The 19,885-nt window shown below is 43.4% G+C and overlaps 1 protein-coding gene across 1 annotated transcript in view; it reads left to right on the forward strand.

Annotated features, from left to right (window-relative positions):
* The window catches only part of DNAH12 (dynein axonemal heavy chain 12), a 156,725-nt gene that overhangs the window by 17,737 nt on the left and 119,103 nt on the right, over positions 1-19,885 (forward strand). Inside the window, exons 8-14 of the mRNA XM_040359238.1 lie at positions 643-821; positions 3,791-3,926; positions 8,555-8,680; positions 11,467-11,601; positions 14,743-14,936; positions 17,384-17,627; positions 19,534-19,719. Of these exons, the coding sequence (XP_040215172.1) occupies positions 643-821; positions 3,791-3,926; positions 8,555-8,680; positions 11,467-11,601; positions 14,743-14,936; positions 17,384-17,627; positions 19,534-19,719 (1,200 nt within the window). The remainder of the gene's footprint in view (positions 1-642; positions 822-3,790; positions 3,927-8,554; positions 8,681-11,466; positions 11,602-14,742; positions 14,937-17,383; positions 17,628-19,533; positions 19,720-19,885) is intronic.

The raw sequence follows: 19,885 nt of genomic DNA on the forward strand, positions 1-19,885 counted from the left end.
CTAATAATAATAATCTCTCTCCAGCGATGTCCACAAATGTCTAAGCCGTCTGGGAGACTCCTCCTGATTGGCTGACACACACAGCAGCGGCACCATTGGCTCTCAGGGCTGTCAATCAAAGTCAGTCGGCCAATCATGGGAGAGAGGGGGCCAGGCTGGGGCGGTGTTCCGTGTCTGAATGGACACATGGAGCTGTGACTCGGTTCCAGTGACCCCATAGGAAGCTTCTGGCTGTGGGGGCACTCGATAGGAGGGAGGGGCCAGGAGCAGCAAAGAGGGACCCGAGAAGGGGAGGATCCGGGCTGCTGTGCAAAACCAACTGCACAGAGGAGGTAAGTATAACATGTTTGTTATTTTGTTTTATTTTTTTTAAACGAGCCTTTACGATTACTTTAATACATTTAAAAGGAAAATGTATACAAAGCTATACAGTATATTTTCTTTAAGCCTGCTGTGCTGATTGTATGTAGTGATAACAGCACCTGATTGTGCAGAAGTACAATTCATCTTCAGCTTTTTATTACGGTACATACTTTTCAACATTATCTGTCAGTACTCTTTTTATAACTGATCATAGTGAAGGGTGTGTATAAGTCAAAAGAGTGTGTTATAGTGTTGGTCTTTTGATCTTTTTTTTTACAGTTCATAGAACAGTTCCATCAACTGGCCAAGGAAATAATGGGACTGCCCGCACGGGCTCATTTCACTATGGTACAGTTGGATTGTGATGATCTTAAGGAAGGTCTGGCTGACAAGGCCAAAAGTTTTGCCAGCATATTGCTAGAGAGTCTGGTGGAAGACCACAGATTGGAGAATGAAAAGTGAGTAGGATCTCAAGGTTTCATCATTTTCATGTACTTTGGAGGGACATTTGCTCCAGAGCTTAGTAAATGAGGGGACGCTATGCTGACTTCCATCATCCAATCATGTGCAAGCAAAATGCATTTTTAATTTTCCTTTCCTTCCTTGTGATTGGGTATTCTATGCAAAGTTAAAGTGGATGTAAACCCGAATGTTTTATTTATTTTTTGATGTCCCAATGTACAGTATAAGATTTTCTATCATCTGTGCCCAGTCTTGCCACACAGAGTTAATCCAGCTCTGAGCAATCCCCTTTTATTGTTCAGTGAAATAGAAACAGACTTACAGAGAAAAACCTTAGGCCGTTCCGCCCCCTTGCTGTGAGTGACAGGTTATTTACATATCTCGTGCACTAGCCTGGAGACAGGCATTATTTTTTAATTCCCACCCCCACTCCTTTTCTGAAGTCATGTGGTTACTTTTCTGGATTTTGACTGGATTTTAGTGATCATAGCAGAATTTTCTGTGTAAGGAATACACAGAAAAAAAACATGTTGACAAGGGGAGTGTAGAGGACTACTGACATCCCGACTCCACCCACAGAGCTCCAGACAACAGACCCACCCACAGAATCTGCAGTTTTTCAGTTCTTATAACATACAGAGGGGAGACATTTGACAGGTAAGGATACATGCAGGAGGCATCTATATCCTTATAGATCAGCACTATGACAGTAGTTTAGAAAGGATGAGAGTGGGTTTACATCCACTTTAAGCTTCACCTCATTTGCAAATCTCTGGTTCGAATGCCTTTGCAGAGTGCAACTGTACGTCTATTTTAGCTGGAGTGTCTTTTAATAAGCTGGGTAGACCAATGGAGGTGAATACTTTCTAGTGCATAGAGGATACGGAGGAGCTCAGAGCCTTGGGCAGGTCTGATTGATGCATCACTCCAATGTCTATGTGAGTATCATAAGTATAAAAAAAAAGGGGGAATACAAGTTCAGCTTGTTTATATTCCAAAAAAGCTCTACAGTGGCTTATGACGCAGTGTACTCTAGTATCTTCATTTGTCAAATTCCCAGGCCAATTATTATTTTTTTTAGCATAGGTCAGGGGTGTCCAAACTTTTTTTTTAAAGAGGGCCAGATTTGATGAAGTGAAAATGCGTGAGGGCCGACTATTTTGCCTGACATTCTTTGAACCATTAAAAGTCTTCGTCTGAGCACTACTACACTGCCCAACAATAATTTTCTTGCCTTTGTGGCTGTGTGTGGTGAAGAGATGAGGTCGGGCGTGTTATATATATATATATTTTGTGGCCCCAATGAATCCCTGAGTAAGGTGGAGCTTGAGCGTGTTATTTGGATATACCGTATTTATCTGCACCTTCACTTTAGGAGGGAAGTTTCAGGGGGAATTTTTTTTTTAAAATAAAGAAGCAAAATAAGGGTCAGTGCCCATCGATGCAGTCTAATCAGTGCCCATCTGCAGCCTCACCATTGCCATGAATGCAGCCTCTCCATTGCCATGAATGCAGCCTCTCCATTGCCATGAATGCAGCCTGATCAATGCCCATCTGCAGCTTCGGAGGGGAGGGGGGGGGGGACAGGGGTGGCAGGACGAGCGCCAACAGATTACATACAGGAGAATCTCCTGTTTACGCAGCAATCTTTTTAATACAATGTCCCTCCTCCTATGATAGACAGAGGAGTCATCCAATGGCAGCCCAGGAGACAGGACTGCCTATTACAGATGCCACAGAGTAAACAGGAGATTCTCCTGTATGTAATTTGACGACACTCTCTGTCCCCTCTGAGGCAGCGCCAATAAATACAGATATATATATATATACAAATTACCAGAGGGGCCACAATAAACCGGAACGGGGGCCTCAATTGGCCAACGGACCGGACTTTGTCATGTAGCTGAGATTTGTTATCAGCCTCTTGTGGTCCCTGCACAACAGAGTTTAGATAGGCGTAAGGAGAAGCAGCAAAATGAGCCAATCAGCTGTGCTGCAGTGTTTATGTGCTAACAAAAAACATTATGATAGGAGGAGAGAGTAGAGTCTAATGCCTTGTACACACGATCGGAATTTCCGATGAAAAAAGTCAGTCGGAATTTTATCATCGGACATTCTGACCGTGTGTGGGCCTCATCTGACTTTTTTCGTCTGAGTTTAGAAATATAACATTTTTTTTTTTTTTCTGATGGAAATCCCGGAGAAAAAAACGATGCATGTTCAGAATCATGTCGACGAATGCTCGGAAGCATTGAACTTCATTTTTCTCAGCTCGTCGTAATCTTTTACCGCGTTTTGGACGGTCGGAATTTGGTCTGACAATTTTTATGCAAGGCAGCTTGAATGGAATTCCGATGGAAAATTCCATCAGATTTTATCCCATCGTAAATTCCGATCGTGTGTACAGGTCAAAAGAGACGAGCTCATCAGTCTGCTGCTTCTCCATTCACTGTCCAGTCACAGGCTTAGGGAGGGACAAGACAGGGCAGTGTTACTGAACTGCACAAAGATCAGGTCTCCTGTCCTGCCAGACAGGTCAGTGCCGTGTGTCAGAGCTGTTTAAGTTTCAGGACTGAATGGACAAAAATACACATTTTTTGGAAGGTAGTACCGATCTCATATCTATATTTATTTGGTGTAAATAGTTGTTTAACAGGAGGTCAGCTTTAACTTAACTGGTTCAATTAAGTTCTGTCACTAATGCATTACACATGGTTACAGGGCAGTTGCAACGTGGCCCATTGTGTTTAGCAGTGGTACTGCCCACCGGATACAACCTGTGGTGTAAATTTTGTTGTGGCATGTGCACCACCCATTTCAGCCACCATGTTTGGTTTAGGTGGGCAGTTGGCAAAATCGTGGCTCAACCACCTATTTTTACTGCCACCCCTACCCTGCAAGTGATAATGAAGAATTTTTTTTTGGTAACATTTCACCCTCATTTCTAATCCACCTTATATTGCAGAATCTGTAAGGAATTTGAGTCCATTAAAATACAGGCGTTAAAAGTTCCTGAAACAACAGAAGATGTAATCGCGGAAATTGAATTTGTTGAGGAGGCTAAATCGAAAGGCATTATAGCTTTGAAATCACGAATCTCGGTATGTATACTCTGAAAACAGTAATTATTTATATATATATATATATATATATATATATATATATATATATATATATATATATAAAAATATTTTTTTTTATAAAAAAGGGGGAGGTTGCCACCCGGGGGCCCTGGGGACCTCTAGGCCCTTTAATAATAATATATAATATATATATATATATATATATATATATATATATATATATATATATATATATATAGGGGATGCCATCCAGGGCCCTGGGGGCCTCCGGGTCCCTGGGGACCTCCGGACCCCTACATTTTTTTTTTTTTAAAGGGGGTTGCCATCCGGGTCACTGGGGACCTCTACTGGGGACCATCCTACGCCGTCGTATCTTGGGCGCATATTTACGCTGGCCGCAAGTACACCTGTAAGGGGCCCGGAGCTCCCCAGGGGCCCGGATGGCACTCCCCTTTTTTTTTTTATATTTAAAAAAAAATTATATATATTGAATTTTATTTGGGCCCCAGATGGCAACCCCCCCCTTATTTTCTTTTTATATAAAAAAAATAATATTTTTATTCTTTATATATTTTTTTAATAATTTTTTGTTTTTATTAAAGGGCCAAGAGGGCCCCGGATGACAACCCCCCCCTTTAAAAAAAAAAAAAATTATATATTTTTTTAATATAAATAAATAAATAAATATATATATACTGTGTGTGTATGTATGTATGTGCATACATATATATATATATATATATATATATATATATATATATATATATAAAATTGTTTATTATTAAAGGGCCCGGAGGTCCCCAGGGCAACCACCCCTTTTTTTTTTATTTGTTTATAAAAAAAAAATTATATTTTTTTTCTTTTATCTTTTTATTGAAGGGCCCAGAGGTCCCCAGGGCCCCGCATGGCTACCCCCTTTTTTTTATAATTTTTTTTTTTATATATATTTTTTATTTATTTATTTTTGTAAGGGACCCCGAAGTCGCCAGGGCAACCCCCCCTCAATTTGCAGCGGCAGCTCCCCCCCGCTTTCTTGTGGCACCCCCCCCGCTTCTCAACTCACGCCCCCCACTTCTCACTTTTCCTAATTAACGGCGGCAGCAGCACCCCCCGCCTGAAGCTGTGTAAGGGGCCCCATAATTCCTGATAGCGGCCCTGGCTGTAGCCATATAGCTTTTTTCCCCATACAGAATACATTTACAGCATAAATTTAAAGTATCTTGATATAACAAGACTATAGCTTCCATTATTGCAGGGGTCTCCAAACTACGGCCCGCGGGCCACATCCGGCCCGCCAGGCCATTTCTTCCGGCCCGCAGCGTGAATCCTTAGTTCCCCTGTTAGTTGTGGAACCTGCGCTGCATATTCGCCCCAGGCAATATGCAGCGCAGGTCCCGCAATCCCTCCCGGCGTCTCACTGTGTGTGTTGGCTGCTGGCTGGGACCACGGCATCCCAGCAGCCAATGAGGTGTTTAGGGAAGACCTGTTGCCGCCTCCCTGCTCCCGCCTCCCGCCTCGCTGTTAACCAGTAACGAGTGTGTAATACCAGCGGGGCGGGAGTCGGGAGATGCAGCAGGTCTGCACAGCCAGTGATGGAGAGTGGAGACGCGCTGGACACATGCAAGGAGGGGGGCTGATACACTTGTGTGGGGGTGGGTTGAATGGCGCTGATGGGGCACAAACATCTGGGGGCTGATGACTCTGCTGGGGACACACGTGGAGGGGGTTTTTCAGACTGATTGGGGACACAAATTTTGGGGGACTGATGACTCTGCTGGGGACACACGTGGAGGGGGGGTTGTAGACTGATGGGGACACAAATTTTGGGGGGCTGATGACTCTGATGGGGACACAAATGTGGGGAGGGGGGGGCTGATGACTGATGGGGACATAAATGTGGGGGGGGGGATGACTCTGATGGGGACATAAATGTGGGGGGGGGGGGGTGACTCTGATGGGGACACAAATATCTGTGGGGTCTGATGGGGACACAAATGTGGGGGGCTGATGATTCTGATGGGGACATAAATGTGGGGGGGGGGGGGTAATGACTCTGATGGGGACACAAATATCTGTGGGGTTTGATGGGGACACAAATGTGGGGGTGCTGGTGGCTCTTATGGGGACACAAACATGTGAGGAGGGGGGCTGATGGCTCTAATGGTGACACAAATATGCAGGCGGGGGTGGGCTGTGATGGGGACACAAATGTGCAGGGAGACTCGGATAAATTATGGGGGGGCTCTAATGGGGACACCAATTTGTGGGGATAGCCTGATGAGTGATGGGGACACAGATGAATGGGGAGACTGATGGGGACACAGATGAATGCGGAGACTGATGGGGACACAGATGATGGGGACACAGATGAATGGGAAGACTGATGGGGACACAGATGAATGGGAAGACTGATGGGGACACAGATGAATGGGAAGACTGATGGGGACACAGATGAATGGGGAGACTGATGGGGACACAGATGAATGGGAAGACTGATGGGGACACAGATGAATGGGAAGACTGATGGGGACACAGATGAATGGGGACACAGATGAATGGAAAGACTGATGGGGACACAGATGAATGGGGACACAGATGAATGGGGAGACTGATGGGGACACAGATGAATGGGGAGACTGATGGGGACACAGATGAATGGGAAGACTGATGGGGACACAGATGAATGGGAAGACTGATGGGGACACAGATGAATGGGGAGACTGATGGGGACACAGATGAATGGGGAGACTGATGGGGACACAGATGAATGGGGAGACTGATGGGGACACAGATGAATGGGAAGACTGATGGGGACACAGATGAATGGGAAGACTGATGGGGACACAGATGAATGGGGGACACAGGTGGATGGGGACACAGGTGGATGGGGACACAGATGAATGGGGAGACTGATGGGGACACAGATGAATGGGAAGACTGATGGGGACACAGATGAATGGGGGACACAGGTGGATGGGGACACAGGTGGATGGGGACACAGGTGGATGGGGACACAGGTGGATGGGGACACAGGTGGATGGGGACACAGATGAATGGGGAGACTGATGGGGACACAGATGGATGGGGACACAGATGGATGGGGACACAGATGGATGGGGACACAGGTGGATGGGGACACAGGTGGATGGGGACACAGATGAATGGGGAAACTGATGGGGACACAGATGAATTGGGACACAGATGAATGGTAAGACTGATGGGGACACAGATGAATGGGAAGACTGATGGGGACACAGATGAATGGGAAGACTGATGGGGACACAGATGAATGGGAAGACTGATGGGGACACAGATGAATGGGGACACAGATGAATGGGGGACACAGATGAATGGGGGACACAGGTGGATGGGGACACAGGTGGATGGGGAGACTGATGGGGACACAGATGAATGGGGACACAGATGGATGGGGACACAGATGGATGGGGACACAGATGGATGGGGACACAGATGAATGGGGAGACTGATGGGGACACAGATGATGGTGACACAGTTGGATGGGGAGACTGATGGGGACACAGATGAATGGGAAGACTGATGGGGACACAGATGATGGTGACACAGATGGATGGGGAGACTGATGGGGACACAGATGAATGGGAAGACTGATGGGGACACAGATGATAATGACATAGTTGGATGGGGAGACTGATGGGGACACAGATGATGGTGAGACTGATGGGGACACAGATGGACGGGGAGACTGATGGGGACACAGATGATGGTGACACAGATGGACGGGGAGACTGATGGGGACGGGGAGACTGATGGGGACACGGATGGACGGGGAGACTGATGGGGACACGGATGGACGGGGAGACTGATGGGGACACAGATGAATGGGAAGACTGATGGGGACACAGATGAATGGTGACACGGATGAATGGGAAGACTGATGGGGACACAGATGATGGTGACACGGATGGATGGGGAGACTGATGGGGACACAGATGATGGTGACACAGATGATGGGGACACAGGTGGATGGGGACACAGATGGATGGGGACACAGATGGGGACACAGATGATGGTGACACAGATGGATGGGGAGACTGATGGGGACACAGATGATGGGGACACAGGTGGATGAGGACACAGGTGGATGGGGACACAGATGGATGGGGACACTGATGGGGACACAGATGAATGGGGACACAGATGGATGGGGACACAGATGGGGACACAGATGAATGGGGAGACTGATGGGGACACAGGTGGATGGGGACACAGATGGATGGGGAGACTGATGGATAGGGAGACTGGTGGATGGGGAGACTGATGGGGACACAGATGATGGGGACACAGATAAATGGGGACACAGATGAATGGGAAGACTGATGGGGACACAGATGATGGTGACACGGATGTAAAGCCTCATGCACGCTGGAAGTTTAGCCCCGCTGCATGATGCTCCAGCGTTTAGGTGCCAGCAAAGAATATAGGAGCACCATCCAATCCTGCTGTCAGCAGTAAGTCAAATTCTATTCTATTCTTCTTCTACTGTGGATTTATTTATAAATTATGTTTCCGGCCCGCGAATATGTGTAAAATATAGAATGTGGCCCTCGAAGTAAAAAGTTTGGAGACCCCTGCATTATTGTGTTAAATTATTTTTCCTTTTTCAGGAATGCCAAAGGAGAATGAATTATCTTCTAGATGTATTTTTATTTTCACCAGAAGACCTTGCCCTAAACTCAATAGTGTTATTGTGGCCCAAAAATATTGACCCCGTGTTTGATAAAAATGATGAGGTAAGTGAGATAAAGGGAAATTATATCAAGAGATGCGGTACTCCTAAAACAAGTTACTGCAGAGTAGGTTTTCCATGATACACATGGTGGATTTTTGGTTTATTACATTCCATTTTGGCTGGCTAATCGTCTGTTTTTCTCTCTGGGGTTTCCATTCACTTTTATCCTAGCCAGTGCATGACATTTTTTCTTTGGCTCAGCTTTGATATTATTTTATTTTTTGCTTTCTGTTGAACATCACTGAGCCTAAAAGTGAGTTGGCTTTTTCCTTGCTGGAACACCAAAGTGGTTCAAATTCCCTATGTAAAATCAACAGGGGGGTAACAAAAGTTTCCTACAATGATATGTAAACTATGTGAATGCTTGTTTACCTTTGGGATTTTGGAAGCAGTGGGAGCTTTTACTCATTTACTCAGATTTAAAGCAGCTGAAAAGTTTTCAGAAAACTCTACTTGGGAGATCTTATTTAAAGTGGTTGTAAAACTAGAAGTTTTTTTTACCTTAAAGCGGAGGTCCACCGTAAAAAGAACTTCATATCAATAGGTTCCCTTTAATCTAAAAATGTTATAAAAAAAAAAAAATACTTTTTACTTGCTATCAAATGGCCGTTACTAGGCAGATTTAATAATCTGCCTAGTTCCTAGTCCACGGTGGATTTACTGTATTTCCCTTCCTTACTCGCCTGGCCTCTGTGGGCTTTACTCTGACAAAAAATACTGGTTACCCAGCATGCACCTCTCTCGGGAAAAACAGGAAGAGAAATGAATTGGGCTTCAGATGCCCACAGCTATCATGGAAACGGCCACAAGATAGCTGAGAAGAAATGAAGTACGTTTTTGAACAGATTTATGAACTGATTGGGAAATATTGATATGTTTAGAAGAATATTCAGTGTAATGATGTTGAGATTGGCAAAAACAATAAAAATAATTATGGCCGGAGCACCGCTTTAAGGTCAGGGTAGTGTAGTTGTTGTCGATGAGGCAGAGATCTGTTGAAACGTGAGAGTTGTAGATATTGAAGCTAAGCACCCCTAAGGCCCCGTACACACGACCGAACATGTCTGCTGAAACTGGTCCGCGGACCAGTTTCAGCAGACATGTTCGGTCGTCTGTACAGCCGAGCGGACAGGTTTCCAGCGTACATTTGTCCGCCCGACCGTTTTCGAGCGGACAAATGTTTCTTAGCATGCTAAGAAACATGCCCGCTGGAATCCTGTCCTTCGGACATGTTCGGTCGTCTGTACAGACTCACCGTACATGTCCGACCGGCCGCCATCCCTCGCATGCGTCGAATGACTTCGACGCATGCGTGGAAGCATTGACCTTTCAGCGTCGCCGCGTCATCTTCGCGGCGACGGCGCAGACACGTTACCGCGCTGTCTGTCCGCGCGGATTGTCTCTCATTTCTGTCTGATGGTGTGTACAACCATCAGACAGAAATCTCCGACCGGACATGTCCGCTGAAAACGGTCCGGCGGACCGTTTTCAGCGGACTGTCCGGTCGTGTGTACGAAGCCTAAGGGTTAGGCTGGAACAGTTGGGAAAGCATTTGCAGATGGCCCTTATGGAATCTATGAACTAGGTTGGTGGGTTCAGAGGCTAGCCAATGGAGAAAAGACTAAAGGCCCGTAAACACGATCGGAAGTCTGATGGTGTGTACAAGGCTTAAGGGGTTGATTTACTAAAGCAAATAGACTGTGCACTTTGCAAAGTGCAGTTTTACTCCGCAAGTGCAGTTGCTCCAGAGCTTAGTAAATGAGGTAAAGATTCATTCTGCAAAAAATACGCAATCGCATGCAAGGACAATTAAAAAAAAAATATTTTTGCTTGCATATGATTAGATGATGAAAGTCAGAAGAGCTTCACCTCATTTACTAAGCTGTGGAGCAACTGCACTTTGTGTATGGGTTTCAATCGTTATCCCCTGGCTAGAATTATTGTGGCATACTGTCTGTCAGTTTGGTCAAGTTCTCCCATACCCTGAGCCACAAGTTTACCAGGCAAGCATACACATTGTTTATGTTTATATGTAATTAGTCTTTGTGTATATGCACTCCTTCTGGAGAAATGTTGTAACAATCATAATTCATACTTATATAGATATATACTACATTAAACACTTATACATGTACTCATTTGTTTTTAAATATACCTACACCTACCCATAATCTGTCCTGAGGAAGCTAATATTTTAGTGAAACGTGTTGACTAGCACATTTTTGGAGACATTACTGGATCAGAAATTCTTCTCTTACCTTGATACATTATTAAATATTTTTTTGTACCATAGGTCCAGTCCTCTATAACTGCATTATTGGGTAACTGGTAACTGTCTTCATACAGGGTGTTGTTTGTATGTTTATATGTTTTTAACTATGTTGTAATAAAATGTATACCTTTTTACTGATTCTCCCTCTCATTGTGTGCCCACAAAGTCCGCAAATTTTTTGACTTGGTCAATCCTTAAATATACAGGGTGGGCCATTTATATGGATCCACCCAGGTGGGCCATTTATTTGGATACACCTTGGATACACCTTAATAAAATGGGAATGGTTGGTGATATTAACTTCCTGTTCGTGGCACATTAGCATATGTAAGGGGGGGAAACTTTTCAAGATGGGTGGTGACCATGGCGGCAACCATTCCCATTTTATTAAGGTGTATCCATATAAATGGCCCACCCGGGTGGATCCATATAAATAGCCCACCCTGTAAATTTTGGATGTTGGCATGGTGAGGGCCTTCCCTACTTCTGCTAATAGTTGTGTCTTTTTCTTAAAGCTAATTGAAAAGGCCAAGCGTAAAGGTGAGAGTGAACTACTGGGGAAGAGAGAGAAGCTCATGCTGGAGCTGGAGAAGCTGTCACGTCGGATGGAGGAGTTTGCAGAGTGCTCTGAGCTGGATATGATGCAGCAGGTGGGACTTCAATATGTTGTGTGGTGGCTTCATCTAGTTATGTCTTCCATCTTCCTACCATATGGATAAAGAAGACAAGAGCAGGCAGTAATGCAGTCAGTAGAACTTGTCCTAAATGCCATAAACATTTCTACATTTTATTCTTAGTTGTTTTTTTGCAAATAGCACAAGGTCAAACATTGATATCAGACAGATAATGTTTTTTTAATGGAAAGATTAGTGTACTTTTTAGCGAGCATATACAGTAATTTGAATTACTATTGCAGTAGTTTTTATGTTACATTTAATTATGAAATGAGGTATTACTATGAAATGGAGACCTATGAAAAGTGCTAAATATGACTAAATCTAATTTTTACTTTGCAATGAGAAAGAATCTAATCTGTAGTTCAGTATCTGTTCCAACCCATAATAAACCCAGATAAAATCCCAAACTAAAAATGGAAAAATTAAACCTTAATGGTGTCTAGCATCTACTCCCTACTGAATCGAAACAAAACCTAAAGATGCAGGGCCAGATCCACAAAGAAGTTACGACGGCGTATCACTAGAATCTATTGATACACCGCGTAACTTCTAGTTTGCTCCGGCGTATCTTTTTTTTTTTTTTTTTATCCACAAAACAAGATACGCCTGAAGCTGGGCTAGATCCGACTTAGTACGCCGTCGGATCTTAGGTGCATATTTACGCTGGCCGCTAGGTGGCGCTTCCGTTGATTTCCGCGTCGAGTATGCAAATTAGCTAGATACGCAAATCCACAAACGTACGTCCAGACGGCGCATTTTTTTACGTCGTTTCCGTAAGGCTTTTTCCGGCGTAAAGTTACCCCTGCTATATGAGGCGTATCCTATGTTAAGTATGGACGTCGTTCCCGCGTTGAATTTTGAAAATTTTACGTTGTTTGCGTAAGTCGTTCGCGAATAGGGCTTTGCGTAGAAAGCATTGGCTTGTTGCGGGTTAATTTGGAGCATGCGCACTGGGATACCCCCACGGACGGCGCATTCGCCGTTCAGAAAAAAACATAATTTACGTTGGGTCAAGTAAAATTAACATAAAACACGCCCACATCTTTATCATTTGAATTCCACGCCCTTACGCCGGCAGATTTAGGCTACGCCGCCGTAACTTTAGAGGCAAGTGCTTTGTGAATACAGCACTTGCCTCTCAAAGTTGCAGCGGCGTAGCGTTACTACGATACGCTACGCCGGACTAAAATTACGGTGCGCTACGTGGATCTGGCCCACAGTGTTTAGGGTAGGGTGGAACCCATAGGAGAGGAACAATTTAGGGACATGAACCCTCCCTATAAGTGGAGGATGTACCCCAGAGGTCATGTTTTCTCCAGTAAACAATAAGAAATATTGCCTATATGCCATACTGACCCACAGAGTAATTAACCACTTCCAAACAGAGCTTTTTCACCCCCTTCCTACCAATTTTTAGTTTTCAGCGCTGTTGCACTTTGAATGACAATTGCACGGTCATGCTACACAAATAGAGTTTTCGTTTGGTGGTATTTGATCATCTCTGCGGTTTTTATTTTTTGCGCTATAAACAAAAGAAGAGCGACAATTCTGAAAAAAAAACACAATATTTTCTACTTTTTGATTTAATAAATATCACAAAAAAAAAAATGTTTTCCTCAGTTTAGACCGATACGTATTCTTGTACATATTTTTGGTAAAAAAAATCGCAATAAGCGTATACTGATTGGTTTGCACAAATGTTATAGCGTCTACAAAATAGGGGATAGATTTATGGCATTTTGATTTATTATTTATTTTTACTAGTAATGGCGGCGATCTGCGATTTTTTTTTTTTATGGTGACCGTGATATTGCGGCGGACATATCGGACACTTTTGACACGTTTTTGGGACCATTCACATTTATACAGCGATTAGTGCTATAAAACTGCACTGATTACTGTGTAAATGTGACTGTCAGGGAAGGGGTTAACACTAGGGGACGCTGAAGGGGTTAATCTGTTCCCTGGGAGTGATTCTTACTGTAGGGGGACTCACAAGGGGAGGAGACTGATGTGTGTTCCTCTGTACTGGGAACACACATCGGTCTCCTCACCTCTGACAGGAAGTGGCTCTGTGTGTTTACACACTGTGTAAACAGAGAGAAAGTCGCGCTAATATAGCATAATAGATGGTGTGTGCTGGGACAGCAAACACCAAAATAGTAAACAAATAATGATAACTTATAACTGAATATACTGGTCAATAATTATATCAAAAATACATAATGCGCGGTGAAGTCAGAACGTCGCCTCCCTATGTTTCGTCTTGAAGGGGACGTGGTCACGGGATCCACACTCCTGATCGACGGCAATCGCAGGTGCCCGACGGACATCTTGGCCGCCGGGCACGTGCACGGGTCACGAGCGGTGCCGCGTGCCCTAGATGGCCGGGAAGAATAGTCCATCCAGAGGGAGGGTTCCTGCCGGCATCAAATGATTATGGCCCGGTAAGGAAGGGGTTAAGGGTCTATCCTGGAGCAGAGATTTTTTTTCCTGATTCAGATCTGCTAAATTATGTAATGCTGGGTAATGGGACATTTTTATTTTTTATTGTTTGTACATGCATGTCTGAGTGTTATGCCGCGTACACACGATCGGACATTCTGTCAACAAAATCGTGGATTTTTTTTCCGACGGAATGTTGGCTCAAACTTGTCTTGCATACACACGGTCATACAAATGTTGTCGGAAATTTCGAGGGTCAAGAATGCGGTCACGTACAACACTACGATGAGCCGAGAAAAATCAATGATCAATGATTCCGAGCATGTGTCGAATTAATTCCGAGCATGTCGGAATTGGCTACAGACGATCGGAATTTCCGACAAGAACTTTTGTTGTCGGAAAAATTGAGAACCAGCTCTCAAACATTGTCCGATGGAGCCTACACACGGTCGGAATATCCGACCAAAAGCTCACATCGAACATTTGTTGTTGGAAATTCAGACCGTGTGTACGCGGCATTAGAGTGGTAAGATCCCAATAAACAGCACAAGTCTAATCTCGGAAATGTTTTTTTTTTTATATTGCATTTGTATGACCAGTTTATATGCAAATAATGTTTAACATCAGAATTCACAATCTTATTACCTTTAATGTTCCATCTGGTTGCAGTATGTGGCTGACATGAGAACAGTTCAGAAACGAATAGCAGATGCAGATGAGACATTGGCTTACATTAATAAAGAAGAAGCATTGTACAAATGGGACCTGACAACCTACCCTGAGCTGGACGCTTTGAAAACTAACATCGACCCATACCAAAAACTGTTTGCTATCATTTATAAGTGGCAGAGGACTGAAAAGAAGTAGGTGCTTGTGAAATGCTATAATAAATGCAAAAATCGAATTCAGGAACAAATACATTCATAAATGTGGATTTTTTGTGTAGGAAAAAACTGTGGCTCCTAATATGTTATTTTCTTTCCAATATGATGATCTCTAATATCTAAAGGATAATTCACTGGACAAGACCCAATTGGCTGCTCTCACCCTCCCCATCAAAATTGTATACCCACACACAGTTCTAAGTACTGTGGCCTATGGCTGGACAGCATTTAATCTCCTGGTAGCCAAGGGGCTATATAATACTGTGCATAACCCAGCTTCCTACAGGCTGCTCTGTTTACTCTGTGGCAGAAAGACAGTTTATGTGCAGTACTGAACAGCCCACTTCCCTCCCAGAACGAAACGCTGCCCATATTAGGCTATAGCACTCAGAAATAAACGACTGTCTGATCTGTTTTTTTTTTGTTCAAATATATACAGGCGAAACTCAAAAAATTTGAATATTGTGCAAAAGTTCATTTAGTTCACTAATGCAACTTAAAAGGTGAAACTTATATATGAGATAGACTCATTACATGCAAAGCAAGATAGTTCAAGCCGTGATTTGTCATAATTGTGATGATTATGGCTTACAGCTCATGAAAACCCCAAATCCACAATCTGCTAATCAGAAAATTTTGAATATTGCATGCAATCAATAAAACAAGGATTGTACATAGAACAATACATGACCTCTGAAAAGTATAAGCATGCATATGTACTCAGTACTTGCTTTGGGCTCCTTTTGCAGCAATTACTGCCTCAATGCGGCGTGGCATGGAAGCTATCAGCCTGTGGCACTACTGAGGTGTTATGGAAGACCAGGATGCTTCAATAGCGGCTTTCGGCTCTTCTGCATTGTTCGGTCTCATGTTTCTCATCTTTCTCTTGGCAATGCCCCATAGATTCTCTATGGGGTTCAGGTCGGGCGAGTTTGCTGGCCAATCAAGCACAGTAATCTCACAGTCATTGAACCAGGTTTTGGTGCATTTGGCATTGTGGGCAGGTGCCAAGTCCTGTTGGAAAATGAAGTCAGCATCCCCATAGAGCTTGTCTGCGGAAGGAAGCATGAAGTGCTCCAAAATCTCCTGGTAGACGGCTGCCCTTAACTTAATGAGACACAGTGGACCAACACCAGCAGATGACATGGCTCCCCAAATCAACACAGACTGTGGAAACTTCACACTGGACTTCAAGAATCTTGCAGTGTGTGCCTCTCCATTCTTCCTCCATACTCTGGCTCCTTGGTTTCCAAATGAGTTGCAAAATTTGCTCTCATCAGAAAAGAGGATTTTGGACCACTGAGCAACAGACCAGGTGTGTTTTTCTTCAGCCCAGGTAAGATGCTTCTGACATTGTTTGTTGTTCAGGAGTGGCTTGACAAGAGGAATACGACATTTGAAGCCCATGTCCTGGATCCGTATGTGTGTGGTGGCTCTTGATGCACTGACTCCAGCCTCAGTCCACTCCTTGTGAAAGTCCCCAACACTTTTGAATGGCCTTTACCTGACAATCCTCTCCGGCTGCGGTCATCCCTGCTGTTGTGCACCTTTTTCTTCCACACTTTTCCCTTCCACATAACTTTCTATTAATGTGCTTTGATACAGCACTTTGGGAACATCCAACTTCTTTTGCAATTACCGTTTGAGGCTTTCCCTCCTTCTGGAGGGTGTCAATGATGGTTTTCTGCATAACTGTTAGGTCAGCAGTCTTTCCCATGATTGTGATTCCTACTGAACCACACCATTTAAAGGCTGATTAGAGGGGGACACTTTGAGCCTAGAATATTGCAAATGTACAGAATATAACTGAGTACTAAGATTTGTAGGTAAAGTTGATCCAGGGTAAATCCGATTGCCTCTCGGGGGATCAGGAAGGAATTTTTTCCCCTGCTGTAGCAAATTGGATCATGCTCTGCTGGGGTTTTTTGCCTTCCTCTGGATCAACTGTGTGGGTATGGAGTTGGGTGTATAGGATTTTACTGTGTTTTTTATTTTGTTTTTTTATTTTTTGTGGTTGAACTGGATGGACTTGTGTCTTTTTTCAACCTGACTAACTATGTAACTATGTAACTTTTCACAATATTCAAATTTTCTGAGATTGTGGATTTGGTGTTTTCATGAGCTGTTAGCCATAATTATCACAATTATGACAAATCACGGCTTGAACTATCTTGCTTTGCATGTAATGAGTCTATCGCATATATTCGTTTCACCTTTTAAGTTGCATTAGTGAAATAAATGAACTTTTGGCATGATATTCAAATTTTTCGAGTTTCACCTGTAATAATATAGCATGGAAGGGGTAAGGAGAGATAAATGGACGTTGCTTAGTAGAAAGTGCAGTCTTGGTGGCCCTTGTATACCCAGTTGTGCTGACAGTCTAGTATTTAGTTCAGTATCCGTTCTCAGTTTTTTATTTTCTTTAGATGGATCGATGGAGCTTTTCTTGACTTGAACGGAGACATCATGGAAGCCGAATTGGATGAATTCTTCAGAGAGGTGTATAAGATGATGACATTTTTCCAGCAGAAGGAAAAAAAGGCAGAACAGGAGAAAAAGAAGACAGCCCAGCATAGGTCATTGACAGATAATAAGGTGGAAGAAGAGAAGAAGGAAAGCCGCATAGTTCTTATGTGTTCTTCCATCATAGATCAAATCAAGTCTTTTAAGGTATACACATTACAGAAGTAAAATTTAGGTTTTTCTAGCTTATCTGTGCACATAGCCTCAGCTTAAAGTAGAACTATAGGCCAAACTTATTTTGGGATGGTCAATAACTAGTGTCCCCTATTACATTTCTGGGTCAGGTGTTACCCATCTATCCAACACTAAAAAAAAGTTTTGCCTTTAGTTAGATTTTAAATCCAGAATACAATATGTTTTTCTGTGGAATAGGGTGTGAATGGATTATAACATCTGCCAGGATGTTATTGTTGTCTTCATTGGGGAGGCGGGTTCTGCTCTATTCTTTTGTGTGTTCCATGCGAAAACGGACGACAATATATATACAAATATATATTTTTTTGTGAAAGTGGGGAAGAATGAAGCCTCGTACACACGACCGAGGAACTCGAGTTCCTTGTTAGGCTGTCAAGGAACTCGACAAGGCAAGTTTCTCCATTCCCATCGAGGAAAAAGAAGACATGCTCTCTTTTTGGCTCGACGGGATCCTCGACAGTTTCCTCGTCGAAAAATGTACACACGACCGGTTTCCTCTGCAAAAAAAAAATCCCAGCAAGTTTCTTGCTGGTTTTTGCCGAGAAACTCGGTCGTGTGTACAAGGCCTAAGGATATCTGCCAGGTTATACTGTTGTCTGCCTCCTTGTTGAGGAAATAATCTTCATGTCTTCCATTGGTGACCACATAGAAAATTAAGTAAAAATTTCCCAATTAGGTAAGAGTCAGCAATAAAAATTGGGCAAGGTTCTATAATTTCGTTAAACGTTTCAAACATATACATTATTTTTCGCAGTTTCACTTACCTTTAACGTTCCTCTTTCCTGGCAACACATACATAGTCACTTTTCCTTCCTTTTAGGTCTGTTCAGACATCAGGATCTAAAAGAAAAAAACAAACATTTTGTAGGCACCAAGTCACAACTTGGGCTGTGGTCTGTTCCCACCAACGGGCCATCAACAAGCCCTGGGGCTCTTACATGCTTCTTCATACCTGGAAGTACTGGGTATTTGTCTTTACTACTGAAGTGGAGGACATAACTTTTTTGTATAGTGACAGTAACATTTATGTAACGTACACACGATCAGTTGTCTCGACGGAAAAACTGTGAGGAGAGCTTTTGTCCGAGAATCCTGGCCGTGTGTATGCTCCTCGCAATTTTTCAGACGGGAAAACTGCCCAAAAACCGCCGGACAAAAAAAGAGAACTAGTTCTTTTCTTTTTTTTTTCAGCCGGGAAATCCGGCAGACTTTTGCCCGGCGTTTTTTGGCAGTTTTCCTATGGTGAAAACTGCGATGGAGCATACACATGGCCGGGATTCCCGGCCAAAGCTTCATCGCAGTTTTCCTGTCGGGAAAACCGGCTGTGTGTAGGGGAAAGACTGAACAGAGCAGGTTCTTGGCTTTCCCCTCGGGATTTCCGACGGGAACTTTTCCCGTCGGAAATCCTGTACGTTTATACGAGGCATTAGTATTGATCCAATGTAAAACAGGATCCTTTGTGTGGATATCTGTGTGGTTATTGCTTACATGCATACGTTTTGAATAGTAACTCCTGCCCCAGTGCATGGAGAAGAGATGTCAGAAGGACACATTAACATCTCGTCATGGTGAGGTGTAAATTCCCCAACATCATTAGTTCCTGTGGTCAGGCTTTATTGTATCCTGTATCTTTGTAACTACATCACTGCTGGTGGCATGTTACGTGTCTTATAAAGTTTTAGGCTATATCCAATATCTTCCAACAACCTGCAGCTGATGGCAAGGGAAAAATCACCATACGGTAATTGTTGTGAGACATGACTTGGTAATGCAGCATTTCAAATATTTTTGTCTATCATCGCTTTTTTTTCCTTTTCATTATCCTGAGCATGCAGGTAATTTAGTGTCTCCTCTTCAGGATTATATCCCCCTGGTGAGCATCCTTTGTAACCCAGGCGTAAGGACCCGTCACTGGGATCAGATGTCCGAGATTGTTGGATATGACCTCACACCGAATTCTGGTTCCACCCTCAGAAAAGTTCTAAAGCAGAATTTAACCCCTTTTCTTGATAGCTTTGAGCAGATTAGCGTTGCAGCTAGTAAGGTAAGATATGATTTATTACATCTTATTATAATTATTAACCCTATTTAAGATATTAAACATTTATTTAGAACTGTTGATTGGATCACTCTGTAAGGAAATAATTAGAATTTGATTGTTGTAGTTACTTTTGACTGGTGTGCAGCTTAGTTATTGACAGATGAGCTAA

Source organism: Rana temporaria, chromosome 7 (assembly GCF_905171775.1).
Source record: "Rana temporaria chromosome 7, aRanTem1.1, whole genome shotgun sequence".
Classification (NCBI taxonomy): Eukaryota; Metazoa; Chordata; class Amphibia; order Anura; family Ranidae; genus Rana; species Rana temporaria.